Consider the following 26,828-nt stretch of genomic DNA (forward strand, 5'->3'; position numbering starts at 1 on the left):
CACCTGGCTCAGTTACCACACTTCTTTTCAAGTTTCGGAAGATTTCAGGCTATTTACACATTAAAATAGGTTCTGGGGATCATAGAGCTCACACTTCTGTCAAAAATTAAACCTTGAGTAAGAGAAAAAATTTCTTTTGATCGGACTAAACCAAAATGGAATACAGTGTGAGCCTGATTTTACATATTTCGCTGGACTGGTGATGAAAAAAACTCACCAAACAGGAAAGCATAAAATGGGGGGGGGGGGGGGGGGAAGCATTTTGTTCAAAAATTGAAACTTTCCAATGGACTAGTGGTAGAAATTTGTAATCTTGCTTTTGATTCATTTTCATTTATAGCACATTCTATACTAAACATTTTTTTAAATAAAAAATTGCTTAAGAGTTTTTGTGCTGAGACAATAAGACAAAACATAAATAAAGCCAGAACAGATTCAAACAGCTAAAAAAATGTATCCTGAAAAAAAGTTTATGTGAGTCTTGTAGAAGAAATATGTTTTTGGGCTGTTTTGAGAAAAACATGTTAAGCAGATTATGTGACTAAGGGAAACTTAAAATTCGGAATATTAAACAGTATTGGCATAGAGAGAGAGCCATCTTCAGTATCCAGCATAAAATAACTCCGGAAACAGAATAATGTATGAAAAGGACAACATAAAATTGGGGCACTGCAGTACTATAAAAATCATTGCAAATGCAACTGCATTTGTTTTGATAAAAATATAAGTTTAAGTACAATAATACTTACAAATATAATGATCTTTTACTTTAGATATCTCTACTGCATCACTTAACTCATCGTGAAGAAGCACATTCCTGCTACAGTTAATCTTTCTTGAGTCAGCAACTTTCGCTACTTCTTTTCCTAAAAGCATAGGGTGATATAAAAGGACATTCATTAACTATGCAAGTATGATTTTTGCAATTGATGACCCTCCCCCCACCCCCATGTAAGGGTACATAAGATTTTTCAAACCCCTCTCCTCTATCTAATGTAAGATTCTATTTTGTTGTTCAAAATAATAAAAAAATGAATATTACATCACTGGAATCGTTATTAAATTCATTATTATTAAATGATTAGTAAAACCCTTTATCTGTATAGAACTCTTTACTAAAAAGTTAGAATCTAGACTAACGTTTTTTGTATATGATGCAATACTAATTAAAAATAAAACATGCGGTACTTCGTTCAATTCTTTTATTATATTTTACACTATTCATTCTTTGAACAAGTAAAAAACAACTCATCCAAAAACAAGTAAAAAACAGCTCATTCTAACACGTGCTTTTACTTTCCAGACGCAAATGAAATTTGCTCCCTGCCAAACCTCTCGAAAGCGTGATTTCTAATATAAAATATCGACTTGGAAAATATTACGTAAGAATGGGTTTGACCTACCTCCTGAAGTAAGGGTATGTAGGAATCCCCAACCCCCTTCGGACCCTTACGTAATTTATGGATGGCTCCTTACTAGTAATTTTTAAAATTAAAAAAAAAACGTTTTACATCATATTACCAAAAGTTATGTGACATTTTCAATGTTAGACACTCCTTTGCATTCACCCTGTGTGTATGTATGTGTAAATTAAAAAAGAAAAACTACAGTAACATGAAATTACCTTTCTTATGTGAGATTCGGATGACTCCCGGTGAAAAACAACTGGACAGCAAATGAGCTCTTTCACCACTAATTTCTTCCAAAAGCTTTAACCTTGGCAATAGGCGGTATGAAGCTACAACTAGAAACGTAACATTAGTTTGCAAGATAATAGCCAGGGCTCAATTTACTTAAATAAATTGATTCAGACTTTTTTTTTTTTTTTGGAATTGAAAAATGCATTGTCTTACCTACAGGAGAGAACTTTGCATGTTCTCTACCAACATTTTTATAACAAAATGCTTTTAGGTCAATTTCCTAAAATTAGAAGATAATCGAATCAATTAGAAAATTTAATTTCAGCATTTTATACAAAATACTGGCTATATATATAGCAAAAAAGGATATAATAGAGTACAAAAACTTTTGAAAGTCCAAAAATATGATTCCCCCAGGGCCCATACAATCCCTAAGTACACCCCTGTTTTCTTTTCCCTTATAACATGGTTTCCTAAAGAGTAGCTTGCGGATCCTTCTGAGAATCGCCAACTCTTAGTAAGGGGTCGACCAAAGTTCGTGAAAAAATGTTGAAAACATTAAATGATATTTTAAGAGCCATTATTTTGAAGTTCAGACAAGGTGTGGCAGTGACCATTTTTGATTTTCCTAAATTTTTTTATACGTCAAAGTAGGTCATGAGAAGTGAACATTCTGAAATTTTTAGCCTTCCAAAAATTTTTTTTTCGCTCGTTAAAAATTCCCAAAGTTTGAAGTTTTGCAGCGCTTTTTTAGAAAAATTCTAAAAGTCGCATTTCAGTGAGCTTTAGCTCTTTACAGAAACACCACCTCACGGTTATGTTTATATTTATTGGTTGTACTGTATCTAGTGATGATGACTTCATAGTTATTTTGGTTGGGGGTTGTTGCTTTCTTCAGATTAGGGGTTGCAAAGTATAGATTCTATCCGTTTTCGCGCAAGTTTAACCTGCGATATTTCCCTCAAAAAGCCACCCCCCCCAAAAAAATGTAACATATACTGAAAGTTTATACTATGAAGAGAGTAAATGGCACAAAATTTGTTTGAGGTTTAATTTTTTTTTAGGAGAAAAATACCCTGATATTTTTCAAATTTTCAAAAATTGTGCTTTTTTGATCGCAATTATCTCAAAACAGCATCACTAGGAAAAAAAACCTTTTCTATATTATGGTACCTGGCTATGTGTAAAACATCATGAAAAAGAAAGAAGCATGGGATCTCTTCTTGTTTTCCAGAAAATAATTTTTTTTGTAGCTCATTTTATGCGTTTTCTGGTACGTAAAACGTGTGTTCAGTATGCAGATTAGCTCTGCTAAAACTTAAAGGATGTAGTAAGAATATATATATGTGTGTATAGAGAAAGAGAAAAAGACTAGCAATACTTTATTTTTCTCATTTTTTACAAATTGATGGTATTTTAATTGCATGTAAATCAGAAAACGATAAATGGATATTATATATATATATATATATATATATATATATATGTATGTATGTATGTATTGATTTATCGTATCAAGAACAATATCTGCTTCACTTTCCTCTAAATGTATATTTTCTATGCCATCTTCAAATACCTCTAAAAGGCTGTCGGTTCTTGATGAATCAGTATATTATACGCTTTTTTTTTCCTTTGTATATCGGCTAAAAGCAGCTTGAATTCGATTTTTTGTCAGATATTTGTTTGGTTGGAATATTTTTATGTCATAATCATCTCTGTTCTCATTGCATGTTCTATAACAAAAGAGAAAACAAAGAAAACATTTTGGAAATCTCATGTGATGGGTGGGCTCTCCCAACTTGTAAAAGTACACGATTTTCTTTGAAACAAAAAGAGTTTCTTTTTGAAAAGTTCCTTTATGGTGAGAAAACCGGGAGAAAACAGACGCCCGACCAAGTAGAACATGCAATGAGAACAGAGATGATTGAAGACATAAAAATATTCCAACCGAACGAATATCTGACAAAAAGTCAAATTTAAGCTGTTTTTAGCCGATATACAAAGCAAGAAAAAGCGAATAATACTGATTTATCAAGAACTGACAGCCTTTTAGAGGTATTTGAAGATGACATAGAATATAGACATTTAGAGAAAAGTGAAGCAGATATTGTTCATGAAATTTCTTCCATTGCTGTGGACATAAATAAGAAAGAATTATTTTGGGATTTATACGATAAATCAATGCATATATTTATATAAATATAAACATATATATGTATATATACGTATATGATATCGATTTATCGTTTTCCGATTTACCTGCAATTAAAATACCATCAATTTGTAAAAATCAGAAAAATAAAGTATTGCTAGTCTTTTTCTCTTTATCTATACACACATATATACATTCTTACTACATCCTTTAAGTTTTAGCAGATCTAATCCGCATACTGGACACACGTTTTACGTACGAGAAAACGCATAAAATGAGCTACAAAAAAATTATTTTCTGGAAAACAAGAAGAGATCCCATGCTGCTTTCTTTTTCATGATGTTTTACACATAGCCAGGTACCATAATATATAAGAGGTTTTTTTCCCTAGTGATGCTGTTTTGAGTTAATTGCGATCAAAAAAGCACAATTTGTGAAAATTTGAAAAATATCAGGGTATTTTTCTCCTAAAAAAAATTAAACCTCAAACAAATTTTGTGCCATTTACTCTCTTCATAGTATAAACTTTCAGTATATGTTACATTTTTTTCGGGGGGTGGCTTTTTCGGGGAAATATCGCAGGTTAAACTTGCGCGAAAACGGATAAAATCCATACTTTGCAACCCCTTATCTGAAGAAAGCAACAACCCCCAACCAAAATAACTATGAAGTCATCATCACTAGATACAGTACAACCAATAAATATAAACATAACCGTGAGGTGGTGTTTCTGTAAAGAGCTAAAGCGCACTGAAATGCGACTTTTAGAATTTTTCTAAAAAAGCGCTGCAAAACGTCAAATTTTGGGAATTTTTAACGAGCGAAAAATTTTTTTTGGAAGGCTAAAAATTTCAGAATGTTCACTTCTCATGACCTACTTTGACATATAAAAAAATTAGGAAAATCAAAAATGGTCACTGCCAAAATTTCCGTTTTTTGTCTGAATTTCAAAATAATGGCTCTTAATAACTCTTTTACATTTGAAAACCAGAATTGAACATTCTTTGAACATTGTTTTTCAGCATCTTGAGACATGGGCGCCCATATGCAAAATTTTAAGGGGGGAGCTCAGATAATTTCCCCATAGTTTAGCAGGATATTTCCCCATAGAAACTGATTTCAGTACAGATTACAGTCATTAAAATTTGACATTTTTAATAACTTATTCATTAATGGCTGGAAAAGAAATGTTTTAACTTTTTTGCAAAGAAAAAAGTACTAAAAGTAAGGAAATTCTAGTTTCTAAGGGGGGAGGCTTAAGCCCCTACTTGCCCCCCTATAGGGGCACCCTTGTCTTGAGACACAATGCTGCAAGATCATGCATAGGTGGTCAAAACATTCACTGCTTCGGCAATACCATGCAGTCTGTCCACATGTGAACATGAACGTTTGATAGACTGCACATTGAAATATACCTACCAGGATACTAACTCCCATTTTTGGCTTTGTCTGGGAAACAAATGATACCAACTGCAGAAGTGTGGAAAAAGCAAAAAATGTTCTTTCATTTGCCACAACTTAAATTTCGAATTTTCAACCTCTACAACCACCAAAACTAAATACAGAAGTTGTTTAGATTCTGAACCTGATGTTCTACACCAGCTCAGGGACGAATATGGGGGATGGTCTCCCCCCTCCCTCCTACACTATCAACACTATTATACATCCACATTGCATTCAAACAATTTATGAATAAAATTTAAACGATTGCAGGAATCTTTTTAATTCATTAAAAATTTTTAAAAGTAAACATTGAAAATACTACTTTTTTTCATTACTTACGAAATTAGTAACATTTTTGCCCTTATTAGGTGCACCTAATCCTGGCCGATTTGGTTCTTTCTTGTTTTGCTAAAGGTGTCATGATGAGGGGTTTTTCCTTAGCATGACTCCTCCCTCCCTTAAAATGGTAGTGTATGCACCCCTGCTTTAGCTATTAAAAATTAAACCCAATATAATGAAATTGTGTCAGCTGAAGCCTTAGTCTTCCCATTAATATGATGCACAATTTTGATTTTTAAACATTTTGTTATCTATTAATTTCTTTTTGATCAATTTGATTTTTCCACTCCAAATTTTGTAAACAAAGTTAAACATCCTAAACTACCTGACAAGTGCTTTTTCTAAGTGATGGTCCCTTCTAATCAGTAAAATAGTTAATTTAATTTTTAATTAACTAGAAATTACAAGTATTTATATACTCTGGTGATAGGGGTCCAACATGGAGTATTGGTCTATGTAAGGGGTCTGCTAGCTATAAAGTTTGGTGACTGGGGGAAGTTAAATATGCTTGTGGTCATAAAGTCCTCCTAGTTAAATGATATCCCTGGGGGTGATGGACCAGAGATTGCTCGGGTCCTGGTCTGGATCAAAAAATCACAGCTGTCTTCAGGGTCCCATCCAAATGGTTAAACCACAAACAGTGGTAGGTAGGGGGGAACCTGGAGTGAAAAATGAAAAAAAAAAGGCTATAAAATTTGGGAAGCCCTGCCTTATAACACACTATACTCTGGGATAAATGCAAACAACTAAGCTTCTCTTTCTTCTTATGTTTTTTGAAGATTACATTTTAATGTACATGACTTTTGTGTGTATTTTACATAAATTTAGCACCAAGAGTAAGGTCACCAGTAACAGACAAGGGTCCAGTAACATATTTAAATAATAAAACTTTTGGCCAGGTAAAACTGATGTTGCTGTGGCCCATGAATACGGTGCAACCATCTAGTGTCATCAGAGTGATTTTTATGAACCAGCTGGTATTTACAAGGCAGTGGTGGAAGGTTATGAGCAGCCACCACGAGGTCAGCTGGTGTTTCGTTTTTATATGAATTTAATAAGGATTTAGTTCTTAAAATAAAGAATTTTTGCACATTTTGATGAGAAAAAGGGAATTTTATCTTTTGCTCAGCTTTTTCTCATCTTGTCTGTTACTGGATATCGTCAGATTTTTGGTGTCTGTTGCTAGGGGTCGGACCTTCTTCGATATTGAGCAAATAAAAATAGAATTAACTCATTCAGAGGATCCAGAAGCAGCCAAACGTAAGATGAGATGTTGTTTTACATGAGAGAAAAATAGTTTTAAAAGTTTAAATACATTAAAAGGCTCCGAAAATTGAGTTAACCTGAGAGCGACGTCTTAAGCATGTCTATGACTGGTGTTGTTACCCTAATTTTTGTATACGAGTTTTCTTTATAAATGATTTCAAATTCAAAAGAAGTATTGTTGGTGTATATTTTCTTAAGCTGGTAAACTGATTGTGTAATCAGTTATCGGTCTACATCAACCTCACAGAGAAAAAAAAATCACAGTTTCTATTTACCCCCTAGTTGCTGGAATAGACACATGATTTCATTCCCTAAAAAATAATCATTAAGTCAAATTTTTTACACCCAGTTATTCTCTCAAAGTATCTTAGAGTCAATACAGTACACTCCCGATTATCCGCGAGCGGTTTATCCGCGGGGCGGATTATCCGCGAATCTATCAACAATCACGAACATGTATTTTCGCAGTAAAAAACGAATACCAGTGGCTGTTTTTTTTTTTTTTTTTGAAAAATTGTAAATTTACACTCAGTTGTTTTTGCTTGATTGGATGATTTAATTTAATTTTACTATTATTATTATTTTTGTGCGTTCTTCATCGTACATACACTTGTTTGTTATTGATGTTAAGTTCGGTTGTGCAAAAATACAAAACATTTGTACTGTACTCTATACATATTTTCAGTGTTTGCAGAAAGTGTTATGCATCAATACAGTTAAGAATTTGAGACAGGACAATTTTTACCTGATTTGTACCCCCATTTTAGTCTTTTTGCGGTTATCCGCGATTTTTATTATCCGCGGCACTTGTGCCACCCAATTCCGCGGATAATCGGGAGTTTACTGTACATAAAATTTTATCTTTAAAGGAATAAAATCAACACTGAAATGATGTTTCAATTTTCTCCATTTGACCCTTACACTTCAATAAATAAACAGACCATGAGAGCTCAGACAGAAACTTACATGACCAGGTTTCATGACAGCCAGCAAAATATCTTCATGTACAGGTCTAATGTTTCCATACTTTAAACAATAAAAAAATATTTTGAATCAATATCGATCAACAAAAAGTAGGGACACATCAATAAAATAAGTATGAAAAAAAGAAACAAACATTTCTACAACATATTCTATAAATCTAAACAAAAAAAAAGTATTCATTAATGAAATTTTTATCACAAAACTCAAACAGACTTTGGAATCATTCAGAGGACAACAAATAGGACAACAAAGTGGATGAAATTTCCAAATCAGAAACTTTAGGAGAAACACTGGACAACACATTTTACAGAATCCTCTTTACTAAGTATTGTAAGAAGTATCCAATTCTCCTTCGAAAAGAAGGTATTATAAACTGGTTTGAAAATTCCATTTTTATTTTAAGTCATTAAAATTATTTTAAAAAAGAGTTTCTAGGCTAGTAAAAAAAAAAACTTACCATTTTTTTCTGGTTATCATTGATTGGCACAAACTTCAAGTCCCTGGAATAAACTAAATTGATAAAATATTTAAAATATGTCCATATAAAATATTTGATTTATGCAGTTTTTTTCTACTCTGTTATTATTTTGTTTCAAAGCAGTAGTAATGATATAAATAGATATACAAGCTAACAAAATAACACCCAGATGCAAATGAAATGTAACTTCAATTAATTTTATACGGCACTTTAAAAAAAGGTATATATACATCTAAGGAAATAAAATATTGTTTTATACATCCACATAAATTAGTTTTCATTTTCATTGTATGCTATTAGTACTTAAAGGAAAGTACTTATATTTATTATGATAAAGACAATTACAAAATTCCAAACAATTGATTTAGAGTTGCATGTGTAAGGGGTTAGTTGTCCAATTAAATAAGCACACGAAAGTCTTCTTCCAACCCTAAAAAAATTGTTGATTCCTACTGCAATTTGCAGTTTTAGAGCTTAAAAACCTTCCCCACCTTGCTGGGATTTGAGAGAAAAGGCAAAGAGGTAAAATTTTCCATTCCTCCATTTGGGGTAAAACATACACTTCAGGCAATTTATAATGTTAATGTAACTTCAAATGAATAAAAATGAGAAACGACATAAACACAAAGAAAAATTAATGTCATTCAAAAAGCCTAAAGGTATGTAAGTTACTGTATTTTATTAGTTTTACCTTTTTCAGCAGCCTTTAGCAGAAGACTGCAGAACCTCCCTCCCATGGTTTATTTGAATTGCGAATAAATTAGGCAACAGATAATTTGTAGAAAGAAAAATATTTATAGATTTTCATGAAAGCCTTCATGTCTGTTAATAGTCAGCAATTACAAAAGAGATGCGGATATTTTAAAAAAATGTAGGAAGGAAAATCCATTATGAAAGATAAATTTTAAAGACCTTTGGCATGATTGAAAGCTTTGTCATCAGGAACAGAGCTGTCTTTTGGAATGTTCGGTTTTCTAGAGCATTTAACTTTCAGCTCAAATTGAATAGTATCTTCTTCAGTACCTTTCTCGGGATCTTCAGCTAAAAAGAATTAACAAAAAAAAAAAAAAAATGTTCATAAAAGTACATAAATGCTTTGAGGTAATTCAAAAGAAACAAGTTTCAGACTTGCAAACAATGACAACAGATATTAAAATACTTTTAAGAAATTAAACCAAGAAAGATGGATTTAAAAAGCCTAACCATGGAAACACAAACTAAAATAAGTTTAAGGAATTAAAATGCAAAAAAAAAAAAAAAAAAATGGTTAACAATTTGAATGGAAAAGTGATTTTTTGAACTTGATTTAAAAAGGCTTGTAACTTTTTTCTTTCGAGATAAAAGGTTAGTTTTTTTTTTACCATTGGTCAAGATGGATCTGGAGTAAAAAATATCACTTTTTCCAATGGTGTCAAAAAGAAAACTTTGGGACAGTTCCTTCAGTTTTTATTGATAGATTTAATGAAGAAAGTAGTGCCTAAATTTCAGCTAAGCCTAAAAAAAATTCGAGCTAAAAATGCAAATAACTCCCGCCGTAATTAAGTTAGAGCATTGAAACAAATTGCGTAGAATGCGGGAAATTCTACCCTTTCCAATGATATATAATATTAATATGTGCATGTAATTTTTCACCCGTATGTTCGGGATTTTATGTGAAAATTGGGCCTAAATTGGAATAAAAAAAGAACTACTTGTCGAATTTTTTTTTGAACCTGTCTGCAAACCTTTCCGGAGCTAAAAGAAATTTACTGTGAAAATTCCAGCGAAATCAGTTGGGTAGTTCTCAAGTTTTGCGCATTCAAAAAACAGACGGTTTTCGGAGACTTCATTTTATACTATGTAGAGGTTACATAATTAAGCATGTAATCTGAAATCTAATATGTTAGATTAAAAAAAAAAGAATAATGCTAAAAAGAATTTGAAATGTAGTAAAAGCTTAGTTTATGGCGCCCGGGCAATTGCCCCGCTCACCCCCCTTTTCGGACGGCCCTCCTTCAATTGAAAATTCATAGTTGGTTGATCACGATCACTGTTGAATAATGCTTTTATTAAAATGTATCTCCAATTTTTAAAGCAATATAAATATGGTTTCTACACATGAGGCAAACTTGACCAAAGTAGGAATTGACTTAAATGTTTAAAAAATATATTATTTGTTTTACATTACAACCCCGAAACTGATCAGTCTCGTGTCCTGCCTCTGCCACCATTCTCCCCAGACATTTCGGGTTATGAGTTTCTGTGGAATTCTCATTCTTTCATATGTAATCTATTTGCCTTAAAAGATTGTCGCTTCATTTTTGAGACACTCAGTATGACACATTCCAGTAACTTTCAATCATTCTTTATTATTGTATTGAAACTAATTACTTCATAACCACTAAGAGCATTTTTGTTGTTAATAGACAACAAGACATCAATGTTGATGTTTTCGAAACATTGATGTTTTTAACAATCATTTGAATGATTGTTATTCTAACATAGTTGTTTTGCTTTTGATGTTTTATAATTGAACTAAAAATATCATTTGAAAAACAGATGATCAAGAAGATACCGTATGATGAAAATTACATCAGTTATCAGTGATTGCAACATCCTTATATATTATTTCTGTAGCCTGTTTTTGGTTTCTACGCCAGATTTTCCTCAATTCTTGATCGATTTCTTTCATTTACACCTTATTTTAAAGCTTATCGTGCTGGCTACTGACGAAAAATAGACCCATAGTCTAAAAATTGTTTTTTTCTACCAAAAAAACTGTTTTGAAGTACCAGAATGAGGTTTTCGGTTAAATTTATTACTTTAACTTCCACTATAACCGACAGAGCTGAATAGCTTGATCGGCAGAGCGTTCTCGTGGTAACCAGGAGAATGAGTGTTCGGGCCCACGTCCGGACAATCTGCATCAAAAAATTAGAGAAATATCCCGCATTACATGAACACTTAATTAGGTGAATAACAAAAAAATGAGGGAATAGAATAAATGAGAAGAAAACACTCCTTGCTGTTATGAAAACTTGACGTAACATTGTGTTAATTTACTTCTGAAATGTAAGGTTTTTTTTTTTTTTTTTAAAGCTTTGACTCTGGTAAGAAAATTAAAGCATAATGTAAGCGAAAATATAAGTATCAGGTTTAAGATTTCAGACTACCATGGAATTATTTTTTGCTCAGAAAAAAATAATAAATCATATATTGAAATATATATTCTTCTCATGAGTTTTTGACTCTTTGTACAAATAAAAAAATTGCTACCTCAATTTGAAGGGTGAAATATATATTTTTTCTTCTTTTTGCAAAAAAACAAATAGCTTATCACATTTTTACTACATTCGAAAAGCTACGCTTAAAAAAGAGCATAGTTCAATTTATTTTGTATTTTAAATGTGCTGTTAAATGAAGAACACGTGCTGCCATCTAAGTCATAACGGTTCAAACAGCCTGCGATAACAAATTGTAAAAATTTTCAAAAATAAGAACATTTCTCTTCAAAATCTTATCTTAAATATTAATCACCTCTCATTTTAAAACTAATCAGGCTGGCTAATGACGAAAAATAGACTTACGGTCGAAAAATCAAGTTTTCGGAAACGCCCCTTGCTGTTGCAAAACCTTGATGCAGCCTTAAGTTCTTATGCAGATTTTTTTTTTTTTTTAAAGCAAAGTTCTAATACAATTTTCCAGTTTTTTACGTTGTTTTCGGCAAAAAAAAAAAAAAAAAAATAATAATAAATAAAAATAAAATAAAATAAAATAAAGCCTGTGTGTGTGTGCTTATATTTGAATAAAGCTTAAAAGCACTGGACTTATTTGTTCGGTTAGATTGATAGGTTTATTTCGGTAGAGCGTTCGGCTGTAAACTATCTGAACTTCGGGCAAGCTTGGGCTGTCCGACATAATATCAAATTTACATTAATATTACACATTATATGTGCTCATAACATACACACGTAATAAAATTAATGCAGTGGGACTGCTACTTGGTGTTTCGACTCCTTTATGCAGGCTGCAGTTATCATTCGGATAAGTTGACTGTTAATCGAAGGGTGTTCTTCCTTTTTTTTAAAGTCCAGACCACTAAGCATAATATAAGCATAAAAAAGTATTAGATTTACCTCAAGGGAATCCTTTTTGTGCAGAAAAACATTTTCATTGTATGCTGAAATGTAGATGTTTCTAATAGCAGTGTTCGACCTTTTGTACAAATGAAAAAATGCTACGCCGAATTAAAACTACGAGTTTCACCCAGTAAGCCTTTACATTTTTTTATTCGCGCGAATACGATATAAAACATTAAAATTATTATCAACTTCATTAGTAAGAAATCATTTTCTACTCCTCTGCTTTCAGCTGAAAAAAAAAAAAACTATTTTGTCTACGTTCGAAAAATTACACTTAAAAAACGGACTCAGTTCAACTGGTTTTGGTTTTAAATTTTAAGTGTTCGATTAAAAGAAAAACAAGTGCGGGCTTTTAAGCCGTACAAATTAGAGAAGACTGCTATGGGAAATTGTTCAATATTCAAAGATAAAAACACTTATTTTTTCAACCGAATTTATTACTTCTCTAGAATGTTTGTTTCAATCGCTACGTGAGATCTTCCTCATTCTTTAATCAAATTCCATGCTTTACGAATAATTTTAAATCGTATCATGCTGGTTAATGACAAAACATAGAAGCATGATCTTATTATTATTGTTATTATTTTTTTGGCAAAAAGCTTTTTTGCTGTTTTTTACTACGCATTCCTTCAATGAATAGCTTTCGAAAAGGAAGGCGCTATTGCTAGGTTTGTTGGGGTGTCGGGCTGTTAATCAGAATGGCGCAAATTCGAATCCATGCCAATAAATATCTCTTTAATGTTTCTTTTTTTCCCGTCAGATGCTCACATGGGCAGGACTGTATTTGCCACAACCTGTTTTTTCACATGCACAATTATTGCTTTTTCACGAGTCACTACTCAGCCACACTTTTAATGATATTTGCATTGAAAATACGTACAACCAAAAGGTGAGCGAGGATCAAATTATCACAACGTTGTATTTAACGGTGTTTTGTTACTGATGTCTTTAAATTACATGCCTTCTCTTCAGCGCTTACATTTTTCCGGTTCTTCTTCATAATGTTCTTCCTTTGAAATTTTTGAAGAGTGAAATGCCTTATGAAACGATTCGAAGCACAGTGCGGAGTTCCGCACGGGTCGACTAGTTCATCAAATTACGCTGAAAGCGTTTTTTGTAGTTAATTGCCTAACAAGAAAGTAGTTTTTGAATTAAAGAAAAAATAATAATTCTTTTTCTCAGCACGCTGTCTACGAGAATGTTGAGTGTTAAGTTTAAAAGATGTTAAAGTTAATTAGTTTTCTTCCTAATCAGATGTTAACTCAACTAGATAAACTATAATTTTACTTTAAACGAATACCACACAGTTGGTAATACACTATTTCAAATCGCTATAATGTCTTTGAGCATAATCTGTTTTAAAAATAATTTGCTTAATTCTTCATTGTAATTCAGTTGGAAACAAATTTACTACTAGGAAACCCAATTATTTTTATTGATTTATTTTTCCATGTGATCTGGTTTGGATTTTTTTTTTTACCAAATTGTTCTAATTAGATTAATTGATAAATATCTCATTTTTGGTTTTTGCACAACACAAGGCAAATGAAAAGATATTACAAAATTATTGCTACTAATTTGTATTAATGTCTAAATACTTGATCAGTATATATACATCAGTTACTTATGCTTTTGGATTACTCACTTTGAAAACAAGGTACTATAATTAATAATTTATTATTATTATTAATATTATCATTATAGATGACTTTGCTTTGAAAGTTCAAAAACTAAGTTATAAGTTAATAAATTCAAGCTGTGAATTCACCTATCCCATAAAGGCATTTGTTAGAGTCAGTGGCGGATACAGCCTGCGGGCAACCGGGCATTTGCCCGGTGGGCCGATCATGCATCGGGCGGATCAACTAACAGCGAAGTCTTTCGGGCCTGTCTACTAACAGCTAAATGTAAATATTGCGCGCATGTGTTTAGAATAACTCAAATTCACAAAACACAGCCTCAGCTCCTCTTTACGCATGGGCTAAAGCTTGTGGGTGGAGGGAGGCAGAGCCGTCACCAAGAGGGGGGAGGGAATTTCTGAAATGAGGCTGCCCAGGGCCTGATTACCATACAGGCTGACTAGGCCTAGGCCTGGGGCCCCATGTTCCTAAGGGGCCCCAAATTTTTTAAAAGAATTGTACATAGCATTGCTACAATAAAAATACGTGTATTTTTAAAAAAATAAAAAATTATGACTTATTAATTGGAAAAAATCTTTAAATTTTTAATCATTCTGCCAGTAACGAATTTACTTGGTCACTATTATGAGGGGGCCCAAAGGGGATTCATTAATACACATAAGTGATTTATTTATACATTTGTACTAAGTTGTGTGATTGGACAAAGAGGCCTGCAAATGTGCATTTGTGCTTTAAAAATATAAATCAAACACTGCATAGTCTTCAGGGGTCTCCAAATTAATGTGGGCCTAGGGCCTCACTTTTAGTTAGTCGGACCCTGGGGCTGCCAATATATTTTTAGTGGTGTAATAAAAAATAAATGAATAGATAAAAAAAAACAGGGAAACTTTAGCGGTCGTAAAAAGTTAAAATACTTTTGGTATCTTTGACACTTTTATTTATAAATGACAATTTACAATTGCTATAAAATGCATCTTACAACAAGGGCCGACGTGAGGTCATGGCAGCTTAGTTGGAGAATAGAGGCCTCCTGAAAACTCCAATTCCTAACATCACTAAAGGTCAGCAAAAATTTCCTTTTTGGAACTTAACTTTCGAGTAACTGCCGGTGCCCTAGCCTTTACCAAAAAAGGCTTTTAAGACTTCAATTTGAAAATTTTCTGGTGGATGGGCTCGGAATCTATCTCGACTTAAAATCACCAAAGATCTTTTAAAACTGCAATTTCAGGGCTAATATATTTTTAAAAATTTCAGAGGAGAGCCCCCGGAACCACACTTCATACCATATACTCGAAGATATATTAAAATTCTGTTTTTGGATTTCCACTTGGATTGGGTGGCACAAGAGCCGCGGATAATAAAAGCCGCGGATAAACAGCAGAAAGGTTAAAATGAGGGACAAATAAGGTAAAAATTGCCCTTCCTCAAAAACTTAGCTGCATTGAAACATAATACTTTCTTCAAACAGTGAAAATATATACAGCACAGTAAAAATGTTTTGTATTTTTGCGCAACAGAACTTAAAGAACCCGTGTACGTACGATAAAGAAAGCCACAACAAATAAATAAAACATAAACAACCGAGTTTATCTAAAATTTTGCAACAAAAAAACAGCCAATGGTATTTGCCTTTTACTGCAAAAATACATGTTCCTGATTGTTAAATGACTCGGGGATAATCGGAAGTTTACTGTATTGCAATTCATGCTCCAAAACAGCTTCAGAACACACTGACAATATTTCAAATGGTCTACTATTATTCTTTTGTTACAAAATTTCTAAAAAAAGAACTATAACTGCTTTTTTTTAGGAAATCACAATGAACTTTGGCAAATAACCAGTTTAGTGATAACTATTTCAAATAACTAAAATTCATGTGAAGAGATTATATTACTAGAATCTTTGTACTCGAAGAGCCGAGGATCCACTTTGATAGGAACCATTCCAATACGATGCGTAAGAACTTCATCAGGAATCACAGCCGTGTTGTTGAACATGTGAATTTTATCAATCGCCATAGTTGGAATCTAAAGAGAATGGTAAAAGTAAAATATTTTTTAACCTTGTGTGAGAAACATACTTCCCAGCCAAAGCATCAATTTTTAAATTCCAATCAGGGACCGCGTTAAGCATTCGCCAATGCGCCAAATGCGATAAAATCGTAAATTCATCGAAAAAATTCGAATTTGGCGAATTTTTTTGCCAAACAGAAATTTCTCTAAAATATACACAGCAGGAAAAAAATCTCCCTTCAAATGTCAATCTAGATAAAAATTAGGTCTGTTCACAAAATTTGGACCCCTAAAAATCAGGGCCTGATTAACGCACGGTCCAGCGGGTCCGCGGACCTGGGCACCACAAATTTAGGGGCACCAAAATAGCCTAGCCTAAGTTCACTTACTTACTTCCTTTTTTTTAAAGCTCATTTTACTTTTTCTCAACTTTAAGGGAGAGGAGGCTCAAATTTTTTTAAAAATCAGCTCAAAACCTCATAAAGTTAAAAACATTTCGCATAAAGAAGTCGTTGTCCCTTAGCTTTGAAATTTCAAAATAATTACTCGGATGACATAGATGAACATTTTCCAGAAGAATTAACACACTTTCAAATTTTTGCAAAAAGTAACCCTTCTCCTGGAGAATGTTTTAAAAGGATAAGATCACTAAACATTACACATACATTTCCGAATGTGGATTCACCCCTGCAGCTTCTTCTTACCTTGCCTATCAGCAGCTGTTCCAGTGAACGTTCCTTTTCATTTTTGAAAAGAATAAAAATCATTTGAGAAGCTGCGTTTCTCATTATAATTTACAGGCATTTTCCTTATTGACAATTGAAAATTCTGTGACATCAAACATAGATTTCAATTATTTGATAGACACATTTTCATCTGTTAAAGCCAGAAAGAAGCTTTTTTAAAGCTTGATGTCAGAATTAGTAAGATTTTTTTTGCAGTTTTAAATTGTTTTTTAACTCTTTTTCGCCTTAAGAGGCAATTTTAACTGTGATTAGTTTGGTAATTATCAAGTGTTTGGTATTCAAATCCCAGATTTCCTTTCAAATGTAGTAATGTTCCTTTAAAATGTAGTTTCTAGTAATTAGGTTTCTAGTTTGAAACATTGACTTTAAAATTGCGCGGATTTTCTCATGTGTGGGGGGGGGGGCACGAGCATCTACTCAGGACCTGGGCACCAGTTTGGCTTGATCGGGCCCTGCTAAAAATGGACCCTTCGCAAAATTCCGACCCCTAAAAACGAACCTTTCACAAAACTCCTAGACTAGCAATCACTGAAAGTTGTTTTATCCTCAGATCACTCGGAGCAGAATGAGGTGCGCGCACGCGCGTTACAATCGGATCGAAGCATTATCGTCCATCGGATCGGTGGAATGATGACGTTTGCCTCTCGTTGATCGGATATCGAGGGAGCAGCGTTGCTACCGAGTAGAAATGGTTGGCGGATGCCTTGTTGAATGGCGCGTTAGTTTCATCGTGTTCGATGTCTGAAACATTGGAGTAAGATAGGAATGCAGTCTTTACTTTATTAAACGCTTTTATTTCTACTCTCAAATATTTTCAAGAATGATAAATATCGTTTTAAGTTGTTTTTAGCCATCATATGTAATCCTTTGAAACATTACATATGATTTGTGGAAAAACTGTACTTAATTTGCATTTTTTTCTCACAAAATTCCTAAAAACGGACAAAATATTCCTGGATATACCCCTGTCCTTATCCTCAAAAAATTGTCAAAAATTAAGTTATACTTCACTCTCTGATTAAATATTTTGGCAGACAAAAATACATTAAAATGAGTAAAAGTTAGTCTTGGACTAAGACTTTGGAAATTTGGCTAATACTTTTAAAATTTGGCTAATTTACTGGCGAACAATTCGAAATCCTTAGCGCGATCCCTACCAATAATCAAATTTTACCACTTTTGAATTAGGTAGAAATGTTTTAGGCTGAGGAAGTATATTTACCACAAAACATATCAACTTTTAAATGGTGTACAATCATGGGAGGGAAAATGGATATCAGTTATAAGTTGATAAACATGACCATTTGGTAATGGTGACATTTATCAATTTTCAACAAAGATTTATGAAATGCTTAAACCAATTCGGTTTTTTGAAATGAACCAAATCTATGGGTGTTATTTTAAATTTTTCCGGGGGGGGGGGGGGGCAGAGCGTATATACTCAATACAAATTTTACTTGAAAACAATAAAGCCCATGCCCACTTACAAATATGTAAAAATGTTATTTTTTCAAAACAAGGAAAGGCAAAAATTTACCCTCCCTGACCCCCTAAATGACACAGTCTGGTTCAACCTACAGCCTGTGAGGCTGTAGGTTGAACCAGGCCAAAAAGCTGATCCAGGTGACCCATAGTTATGTTCAATGCTACAAATCAACAACTATGTTCTGTAACTTTCCAAAACAACTGGTCATCTCGTTCGGTATAAAGAATGAGTGTTTGCAAATTTAGAGCTAAATACAGTGAAACTTGTCTACAACGATACTGTTCAGACGTAAAAATTTTTTGTCATAGACAGGTTATCGTTATAGACAGTTTGATTATTTATGCTGACATTTTGCTGGGACCAAGGAAAATATCATTATAGACTGGTTTATTTTTATAGACAGTAATGTTATACACAGTTTTCACTGTAGTCAGAAACTAGTTTTCAAAAATTAGACGTAAACTTGGTATCGATATAGTGCCTAGAAAGAGTAGTGTGCCGATCGACGGGGAAAAAGTGAGGTCAGATCTGAGGAAAATCCAGATGGCGCGGCGCTCGAGGAGTACGTTATGCTTCTCAATCAGACTCGTTTTAAATCAGCGATTACATGCTGATTTCGCAGTTTAAAAGCCCCGTTTTTCGGATTGAACTTATTTCTGCGCAAAAGGCAAATTCTGTAATAAGTGCTAATTGTTACATGGGTGTTCATTTATTTTCTAAGCATATAAAATTACCTTATGCTAAATTATCCTCAATGAAAATAGTAGACTATAAGGAGCCATTCAACAAATACGTGAGGGTCCCGAGGGGGAGGGGGTTGGAAAAACCTCTACGTACCCTTACTTGGGGGGAGGGGGGTCAAACTCATTCTTACGTAATATTTTCCAAGTCAGTATTTCACATTAGAAATTGCGCGGTAAGTGATTTGGCAGAGATTATGTTCCATTTGCATCTGGAAGGTAAAAAACGTGTTAGAATAAGATGTTTTTTTATTTGTTTTACAAAAAAAAAAGTATAAAATATAATAAAAGAGTCGCATTGTGTATTGCATGTTTTATTTGTAATTAATATTACATTAAAAAAAAGTCAAAAAAACATTCAGTTTAGATTCTTAGACTTTTCAGTAACTATTTCTTTACGCAAAAGGTTTAATTTAATAATGTGAATTTAATAACGATTCCAAGATTTGTTATTTTATCATTTTGAAAAACGAAATGGAATCTTACGTAAGAATAGGGGGATGGGGGGGAGGGTGAAAAATCTTACGTACCCTTACATGGGGGGAGGGGGTCAAAAATTGCCAAAATCATCCTTACGTAATTAATGAATTTTTAAATTTCATGCAAACCCAATATTCGTTAGGCAAATTAATATGAACAATATCATTTTTAATAGATTTATACGTGGTTATTTCAGTTTCATCTGCGGAAAGATAAAGTTTTATTTTTTTCAAGCAGGGAACATTTTTTTTAAACTGCATAATTCCTGATGGACCTTTTCTTTGGTACTTTTTTAGTAAAGTATTTAGGTGGATTTGGGAAAATTGTCGGAATTGCCTCATTTTTCAAAAAAGGTTTTCCCCGAGGAATCAAAACTTCCTCACCATTTATAATATGCTTAAAATGCGTTTCAATAAAATGTTTTTCGAAATGCAGAGAACAAATTGAGCAATATTTGTCAAAAACTTTATCTAACCTGGGAATTAACGAATTCCACTTTAGTTTTTCTTCATATGCTGGAGCTTTAAAAAGCGTAACTTTCTCCTTGAATGTTTTGTATCCGTTTTTGCACCCTGGTACGAAACAAGATAAAGCTTTATTTCTTCTAATGTTCAACTTTGATGCCTCCATTAAAAGCCTTAAACGCTGGTTCATGAAATATTCACGAAATAAAGGTAAAAAAGAGAAACGCGGAACTAAATTGTAACAAAATCCCGCGTCTACTAATGTAAACACCGCGAAATTGAACGTACACCTCGATCGCACTGCCCTCTAGCGGTTTTCATACAATTTGTCTTCAAGAATCGTGGGGAAAAAAGCGCCGATCGGCACACTATTCTTTCTAGGCACTATAGTATCGATAAAATAAGCTTTAATTATTGATAACAACAGTTGTTGGTATCAATTTTCTTTAATTTTCTATTTTTTCTCATGCTACTATAGTTCATTAAGGGAGAATTGCTAGAGGAAATAAACAAAGAGGGTTGCTGTTTAGCGCCAACGGGGGGGGGGGGGGTATGGCACTGTCATGAATTGCTCATTGGATTGGCCACTCTTCTCAGGAACATTTTGGTTATCTGTTCACTGTTCAGCGCTGTTGATGATGCCCTCCGATCACCAATCAGACAACGACATCCCCAATGCATTGTTTACTTCACCTATCAGTTCTTGCTAAATACACTATAGAGGAAAATTAAATATATTTAAGCTTTATTTATGTTCCAGTCTGTAAAAGATTCACTTAACATGAGCATCGGTTATCGGCTAAAAAACGGTTGGGCACCACCGATTTAAAAAAAAATAAATAAATAAAATAAATATGAACAGTTAAAAATGTTACTTTCAAACCAAACTATCAAATTATAATGGAACAAAATAACAAGTACTTAAAATATGGTTAAAGTTCGAAATATCTCAATAACTTAAAGAAGTCATTGGAACTATTAGATAACATCTTTCATTTTTCTAATAATATAAATACAGTAGTTTCTAATTATTGCATCAGAGCAAAAAACCAACCAAAAAAGATGTATATGTGAAAGAAACCTTTAAATGGATTTCAACTTTATGCCGGACTTAATTAAGTTTAATGATAAATATAGGAAAATGTAGAGTAGAAGTCAAAATTTGCCAGAAGAGTTCTATTGAACAGTTTGGAACATTCATTTAATTAATACCTAAATCAGTATTTTTGATTGGCTCCTGTAGACGTAGACATTTGCCCTAAAGTTCTCATGGCCAGCCTGTCTCGGCTCAACAACACGTTTCAATACATTAATAATATTTTTTTATTTTTAATATTAACTGTTTTGACCTTTTCTGTAATTCATTTTAAAAAGCTGTTAGTAAGTTATTTCATTAAAATTGACTATTTTCAAGTAAGAATATAACTCTTTTTAAATATTTTTTTCATTTTTATTTTATTTTTTGTCCATAAAACAAGCAAAATTACAATTAAAATAAATTATCAGGAGCTCATAAACATAGAATCAAGCTTATGGTTCTTACAGAGCATGACTAAACATGTACCAAAAACATTCTTTTAAAATATTCAAAGTTATAACAAAAACAGTTTGAAATAAAAGGTTTTTGCTGCCTTGCCAAAATGTTTATAGAATGACAAGCTGTTTAAAACTGTTTTTTTACTTTATCATGTACATAAACCTGTAAGTGCAATAAAATCACGAAAAAATAATCAAGTTATTTGGTAGTTTTAATAAAAGTCACAAGATTAATAAAAGTACAATATAGATCTGCCAGAAATTACAATTTACTAAGTGTTGCCTAGTTAAATAGCTAATAGTTTCAGCTAACAGAACAGATAACATTAACTGTACAAAAGAATGAAATGAAGAACAATATTTACAACGTACCACGAAAGAAAGTGAATGTTGGGGACCCAACTAGGTTGGCTACACCGCACTATTGGTCTAAATGACTGACATACATTTCTGAAAACAATGCAACCTTGAAATACCAAAAAGAAATTATCAGAATTCTTTTTGAGTGTTGGGAGAGGGAGGGTCTAAAAAAGGTACTAAAGAGGGAGGTACTAAAGGTCAGTTATACAGATGAGCACCATTATCAATATAAGGTGGGATAGAGGAAAAAATATATAACAACGGATGGGGAAAAGACACCATATACACAACTATTTAAGGGTTAAAATTGGATCTTCTACAATCAGATCAAAAGGGGGGGGGGGGACTGATACTATTAGTTTTGAACCTGTGTCCAAATTGAAGTTTTACAGCAGAATTTTATAAATTTCTTTAAGAAGCTCAAGCAAACATACACAGCAAAATTATACAGCATCAAAAACAAAATAATTTTTTTAAAGAAAAATTTAAAAGTCATACTTCAGCAATGAGTATTCTTCTTATAGCATTTGCAATAGGTGCTCCAATACCAATTATATCAAACTCCATTTCGTATTTTTCTTTGTCTATTTCTATTATCTTCATTTTCAAATTCTGTAAAAATTTAACAATCATGTAAAAAGGATTCCTTTATTTAGACTTGACTTTACTTTTGACACAATAAAAATGAACATCAAGATGAATATGATGCTGGAAAATTCCAGTTACATAAAATTAACTACAAAAGAAACCTTTATCTTCTAAGTTTGAATTAGAATAACAAGTCAGAAATAAATAAAATGCACTTTATTTGTACATTTATCATGCTATCATTAGCAAACTTGTGGGCAATGCAAGCACAAAATAGGGCCTTCTTCTGTTACAGGAACATAATGGCATTTTTAATTTTGGTGATTTATTTTCATTTTAGTTACTAAGTTTGCTCAAAGCTACATAAAAACTACTAATTTAATGGCATCATACATTATTTTATCTTTTTGATAGACTTTAAACAAAACAAGTCTTGAAACAAATTCATTAAAATGAACAATAATCTGCTAAATAATTAAATTAAGCCATTTAATGTAAAAAAAGAGTGACAAATTAAAAACAATCTGTTAAATATCATTAAAAATCACATTAAAATAATTCTCCAAATAAAATTCAAATGCTCCATTAACATTTAGTAATCAGCCAAATAAATATATTGAGTCATATATAAACATTAAAAGTTCCCTTAAGAATTAAAATTTCCATTAAGAGGCAACCATGGCGACAATGTAAATGTATTTTTTCTACTTTTGCCAAGGTAAAAATAAATAAGTTGTCAAGCCAAGTCACAACTTTTGTGGAAAAGTACTGGAATAGCGAGGGTGGTATAAATGAATAGTACGGTAAAAGCACTTTTCTTTCTTTCTTTTTTTTTTTTTTGCGATTTTCAGGAAGCTTGTTCTAATTGTAAAATTTAAACTTGCATGAAATATTTTTTTCTTCAACTTTCTGTTCTGTTCATATGAAATTCAAAAAACTTTCACAGACATCTTCATTGTGAAAATTACAGCCCATGAAAACGAGTATACTTACACAGTAATTACTTAAAATAATAACAACAAAAATGACTCACTTCTTTCAAGTCATCCAGAGTTTGTGTTTTTGCATCATATCTGGCTTCTGATGCACCTTCCTAAATGAATAAGAAATTTAAAACAAAACTTTGAATTACTTCTGTATTTTTTGAAGATAAAATAAAATGCACTGCAGCATTCAATATGCAACAACAAAAGTTTCTTAAATTCAAAGATACCATAATCCTGAAATAAATACAGTGAAATCCTGTTACAACAAATAGGTACCAATGTAAGAAAATACTTCAATGAAACACATTTTCTATCGCAATTTAATTGAATTTCATTACAACTATGAACCTGTTCTTGAATTTTATTACAACAAAATTTCTGTCCCAAGGAATGCAAATTGCAGTCCCTTGCAGTTCATCCTCATGGGATTTATGCAAATAGAAATAGATGTATTATAAAAAAAAATCAAACTCTTAAGGGGGGGGGGGCTTCTCAACTGCTGGTATGGTGGACCTGAAACCCCTTGTGGAAAAATCGGACCTGTCCTTGGGGATTTTTCCCTGTCTGCAGTAGAAATATTTCTAAGATCAAAAACCAGTAATAATAATATTTCGTTCAATATTTTTTTACATTAATTCTAAGATTACTTTTACCACTCTTCTGTCCTAGTATTTTTTCAAGGTTTATTTGTACGTTAATAGTCCTTGTATTTGAATATGTATTATTAAAGACATAATAAAAATCCAACAATTTAATAGTGTAATACAGTTGAACCTCTATGTATCGAACTTCCACATATCAAAATTTTCTATACATTGAAATCCCAACAAATTTCTATGTTCAATACATAGAAAAATTGTTTCTATATATTGAAAAAATCTCTATATATCGAATTTGCTACGAAACTCATAAGCAATCTGGGGTTGAGGAGTGTGTAGATAGGTCGTTGTTTCGTTCTAGAATTCTTAAAAAATTCCCTCAAGTTTATTTCAAATATCTTAGTTGTAACCAGTAACGTTGTAAAATCAATTTCAAGTCATTCCTTTTGTCTGTTGATTATCGTTCCTAGTCGTTTTAGCTGCAGTAAAAATCATTCGAGTAGATTAATATTTTACTTTTATCTGGATTTGTCAAAACGAAAATCCCCTAATATTTCGGATCAAGTTGAATTGCCGAATAATGAAGATGTATGAAGGCGCAAAAATGTAATTTCTGTTATTTTTTTAATTATTAACTTTCATTTTATCCGATGCTTGTATAAATTAGAAATTAGGTTTCATACACAAAAATTAGCTTTAATTTTAATGTTTTGGAAGATTTTTAAGATAAATAAAATCGTTTCTATGTATCGAAATTTCTATATATCAAAATTTTTCCGGCAATTTGCTACTTCGATATATGGAGGTTCGACTGTACTTCTTCAATACCTAGTAAAGTTTCTTTTTTTTTAATTTCTCTACAAAAGAAAGAGGAAAAAAAGCCTTATTGGTCTAAAACACTTAAAATCTTTGCCAGATACGCTGGTCAAGAGAGGTTGAAAAATGCTGGTCTTCGTTACCAATTCTGATGTCATTTTTATAACAGGATGAAACATAATATGGAAATGCTAAATGTTTACCTCTGTCTATTTGCATAACTTTTTAAATTTAAACAGCTAATGAAAGTAATAAAAACCTTACAGCTATTCCCAGAACAGATTGACACTGCCCGCCTGTTCCTTCATAAGAACACCTGGTGAAATATAATATGGAAATGCTAAATGTTTACCTCTGTCTAATTGCATAACTTTTTAAACTTAAAAGTTAGTGAACTTAATAAAAACCTATGCATGACACTAAATGCTAATTTAAATTTGAAGAAAGTATTGAGAATGGCAGTGGATTTGAGGTTAATGAGGTCATAACTCATTTTCTTACGCTAATATGTTAAATTGCATGAAATTTTGTTATTTTTATAAAGAAAAAACTTTTACGAAAATTTTCATCAAAAGAGATCTCATAGAAAATAATAACATGGCACTGAAAGAACAGGTGGGCAGTATCAGTCTGTTCCCGCAATAGCTATAGAAGTAAGAACAGACCAGCATAAAAAAAAGCTAATGATCAAGCTCATACACGTTTCAAAGAAAAGGAACATATGAATGAAATAAAACGCAAATCTGGAACATTGAGTACTCAAAAGTTTTATTTCGCACACAATATTTAAATTAAGAAAAAATCTTGCGAACACTTTAGGAATGAAAACAAAACCACGTGCTTATAAGGAAAAATATCAAAACGGATGCATCTTACGTTTAATATTCCAAATTCTTTTAACTTATACACAGTTTCATCAACAGAGGCCATTGAAATATTTCTACTGTCGTTTTTGCTATTCTTAAACGATATTTGACTTTGCCTCTTCAAAAGAATACGTATCGGTTTCGAAACAAGTAAACAAACACTGCAATTTTATTTCATTTCGTTAGGCGCAACGCGCAAGGATCATTTAATAGAAATGGAAGCATGGTCTCTCCTCTTCAATTTACAAGAAAATAGGTTTTTGTTTACGTGACGTCAATGAAGGTATCTTACATTCTCTGGCGTCGGACCAAATGGACCTTATTCACGGTTTGGCAACGCTAACATCAGCTGTCCGTCTGCGGGTATTTTGACTAGAGTCCCTATAGGGACTCTAATTTTGACCAATTACGTAGTGTCAGTACTGCTAAAGAAACTCGTTTTATTTAAGGATTACTGGACTTCATGCGCATAATGAACATGTTTAGGGCTTAAAAAGACTTACGAATGCATGAAAAATGACGAGAAACGGGGAAAATAAAAATAGAATTCGAGTTTTCACCATGTTTCTGATAAGGAACCAAAGAGGCTTAAACCCATGAAAATACGATAATAAAGAGAGTATTTCGTATCAAATGAATCGTTCATCATTCTTTTACAACGTTTCTTAGTTAAAAACGTAAAAAACCTCCCATTTTTAAAAAGAAAGAAGAGTTTATAAGCCACACAAAAGCGAGTGTTATTATACGCTGTAGTGCCGGATTTTCGTCTGCTACAGTTCCCACAATGCACTGCAGTGAGGGGTTTTTACCCGCAGTGACGTCAGGTGAATACTGTCCATTTTAAAACTTTTTTATCCTATTCATAAAAGGCGTTTTTTAAAAGTTTTATTTTGTAAATGTTGTAAAAGAAAGAGGAACTATTCGCAACTCCAATAAACTATAGGGAGCGCTGCAGCCACTGTCTAATGGCGGATAAAAAAGGTAAAAGAAACTAATGCCGTAACATTTCACTAACTTTGACGCTTATTAGTGAATGACAGTAAGTTTTCATCGTGTCTCTGGGAAGCTTTCTTTTCTATTCTTCTG

At 32.4% G+C, this 26,828-nt stretch overlaps 1 protein-coding gene across 1 annotated transcript in view; it reads right to left on the reverse strand.

Moving 5' to 3' along the window:
* LOC129224552 (DNA-directed RNA polymerases I and III subunit RPAC1-like) overlaps positions 1-25,919 on the reverse strand; it is a 29,551-nt gene extending 3,632 nt beyond the window's left edge. Inside the window, exons 1-10 of the mRNA XM_054859028.1 lie at positions 25,753-25,919; positions 23,509-23,568; positions 22,386-22,499; positions 15,958-16,090; positions 9,215-9,343; positions 8,282-8,334; positions 7,807-7,866; positions 1,854-1,920; positions 1,625-1,744; positions 750-866 (exon numbers count right to left, since the gene is read on the reverse strand). Coding sequence (XP_054715003.1) covers positions 750-866; positions 1,625-1,744; positions 1,854-1,920; positions 7,807-7,866; positions 8,282-8,334; positions 9,215-9,343; positions 15,958-16,090; positions 22,386-22,499; positions 23,509-23,568; positions 25,753-25,806 — 907 coding nt within the window. The 5' untranslated portion in view covers positions 25,807-25,919. The remainder of the gene's footprint in view (positions 1-749; positions 867-1,624; positions 1,745-1,853; positions 1,921-7,806; positions 7,867-8,281; positions 8,335-9,214; positions 9,344-15,957; positions 16,091-22,385; positions 22,500-23,508; positions 23,569-25,752) is intronic.
* Positions 25,920-26,828: the final 909 nt, after the last annotated feature.

This window comes from Uloborus diversus, chromosome 6 (assembly GCF_026930045.1).
Source record: "Uloborus diversus isolate 005 chromosome 6, Udiv.v.3.1, whole genome shotgun sequence".
In the NCBI taxonomy this organism is placed as follows: domain Eukaryota; kingdom Metazoa; phylum Arthropoda; class Arachnida; order Araneae; family Uloboridae; genus Uloborus; species Uloborus diversus.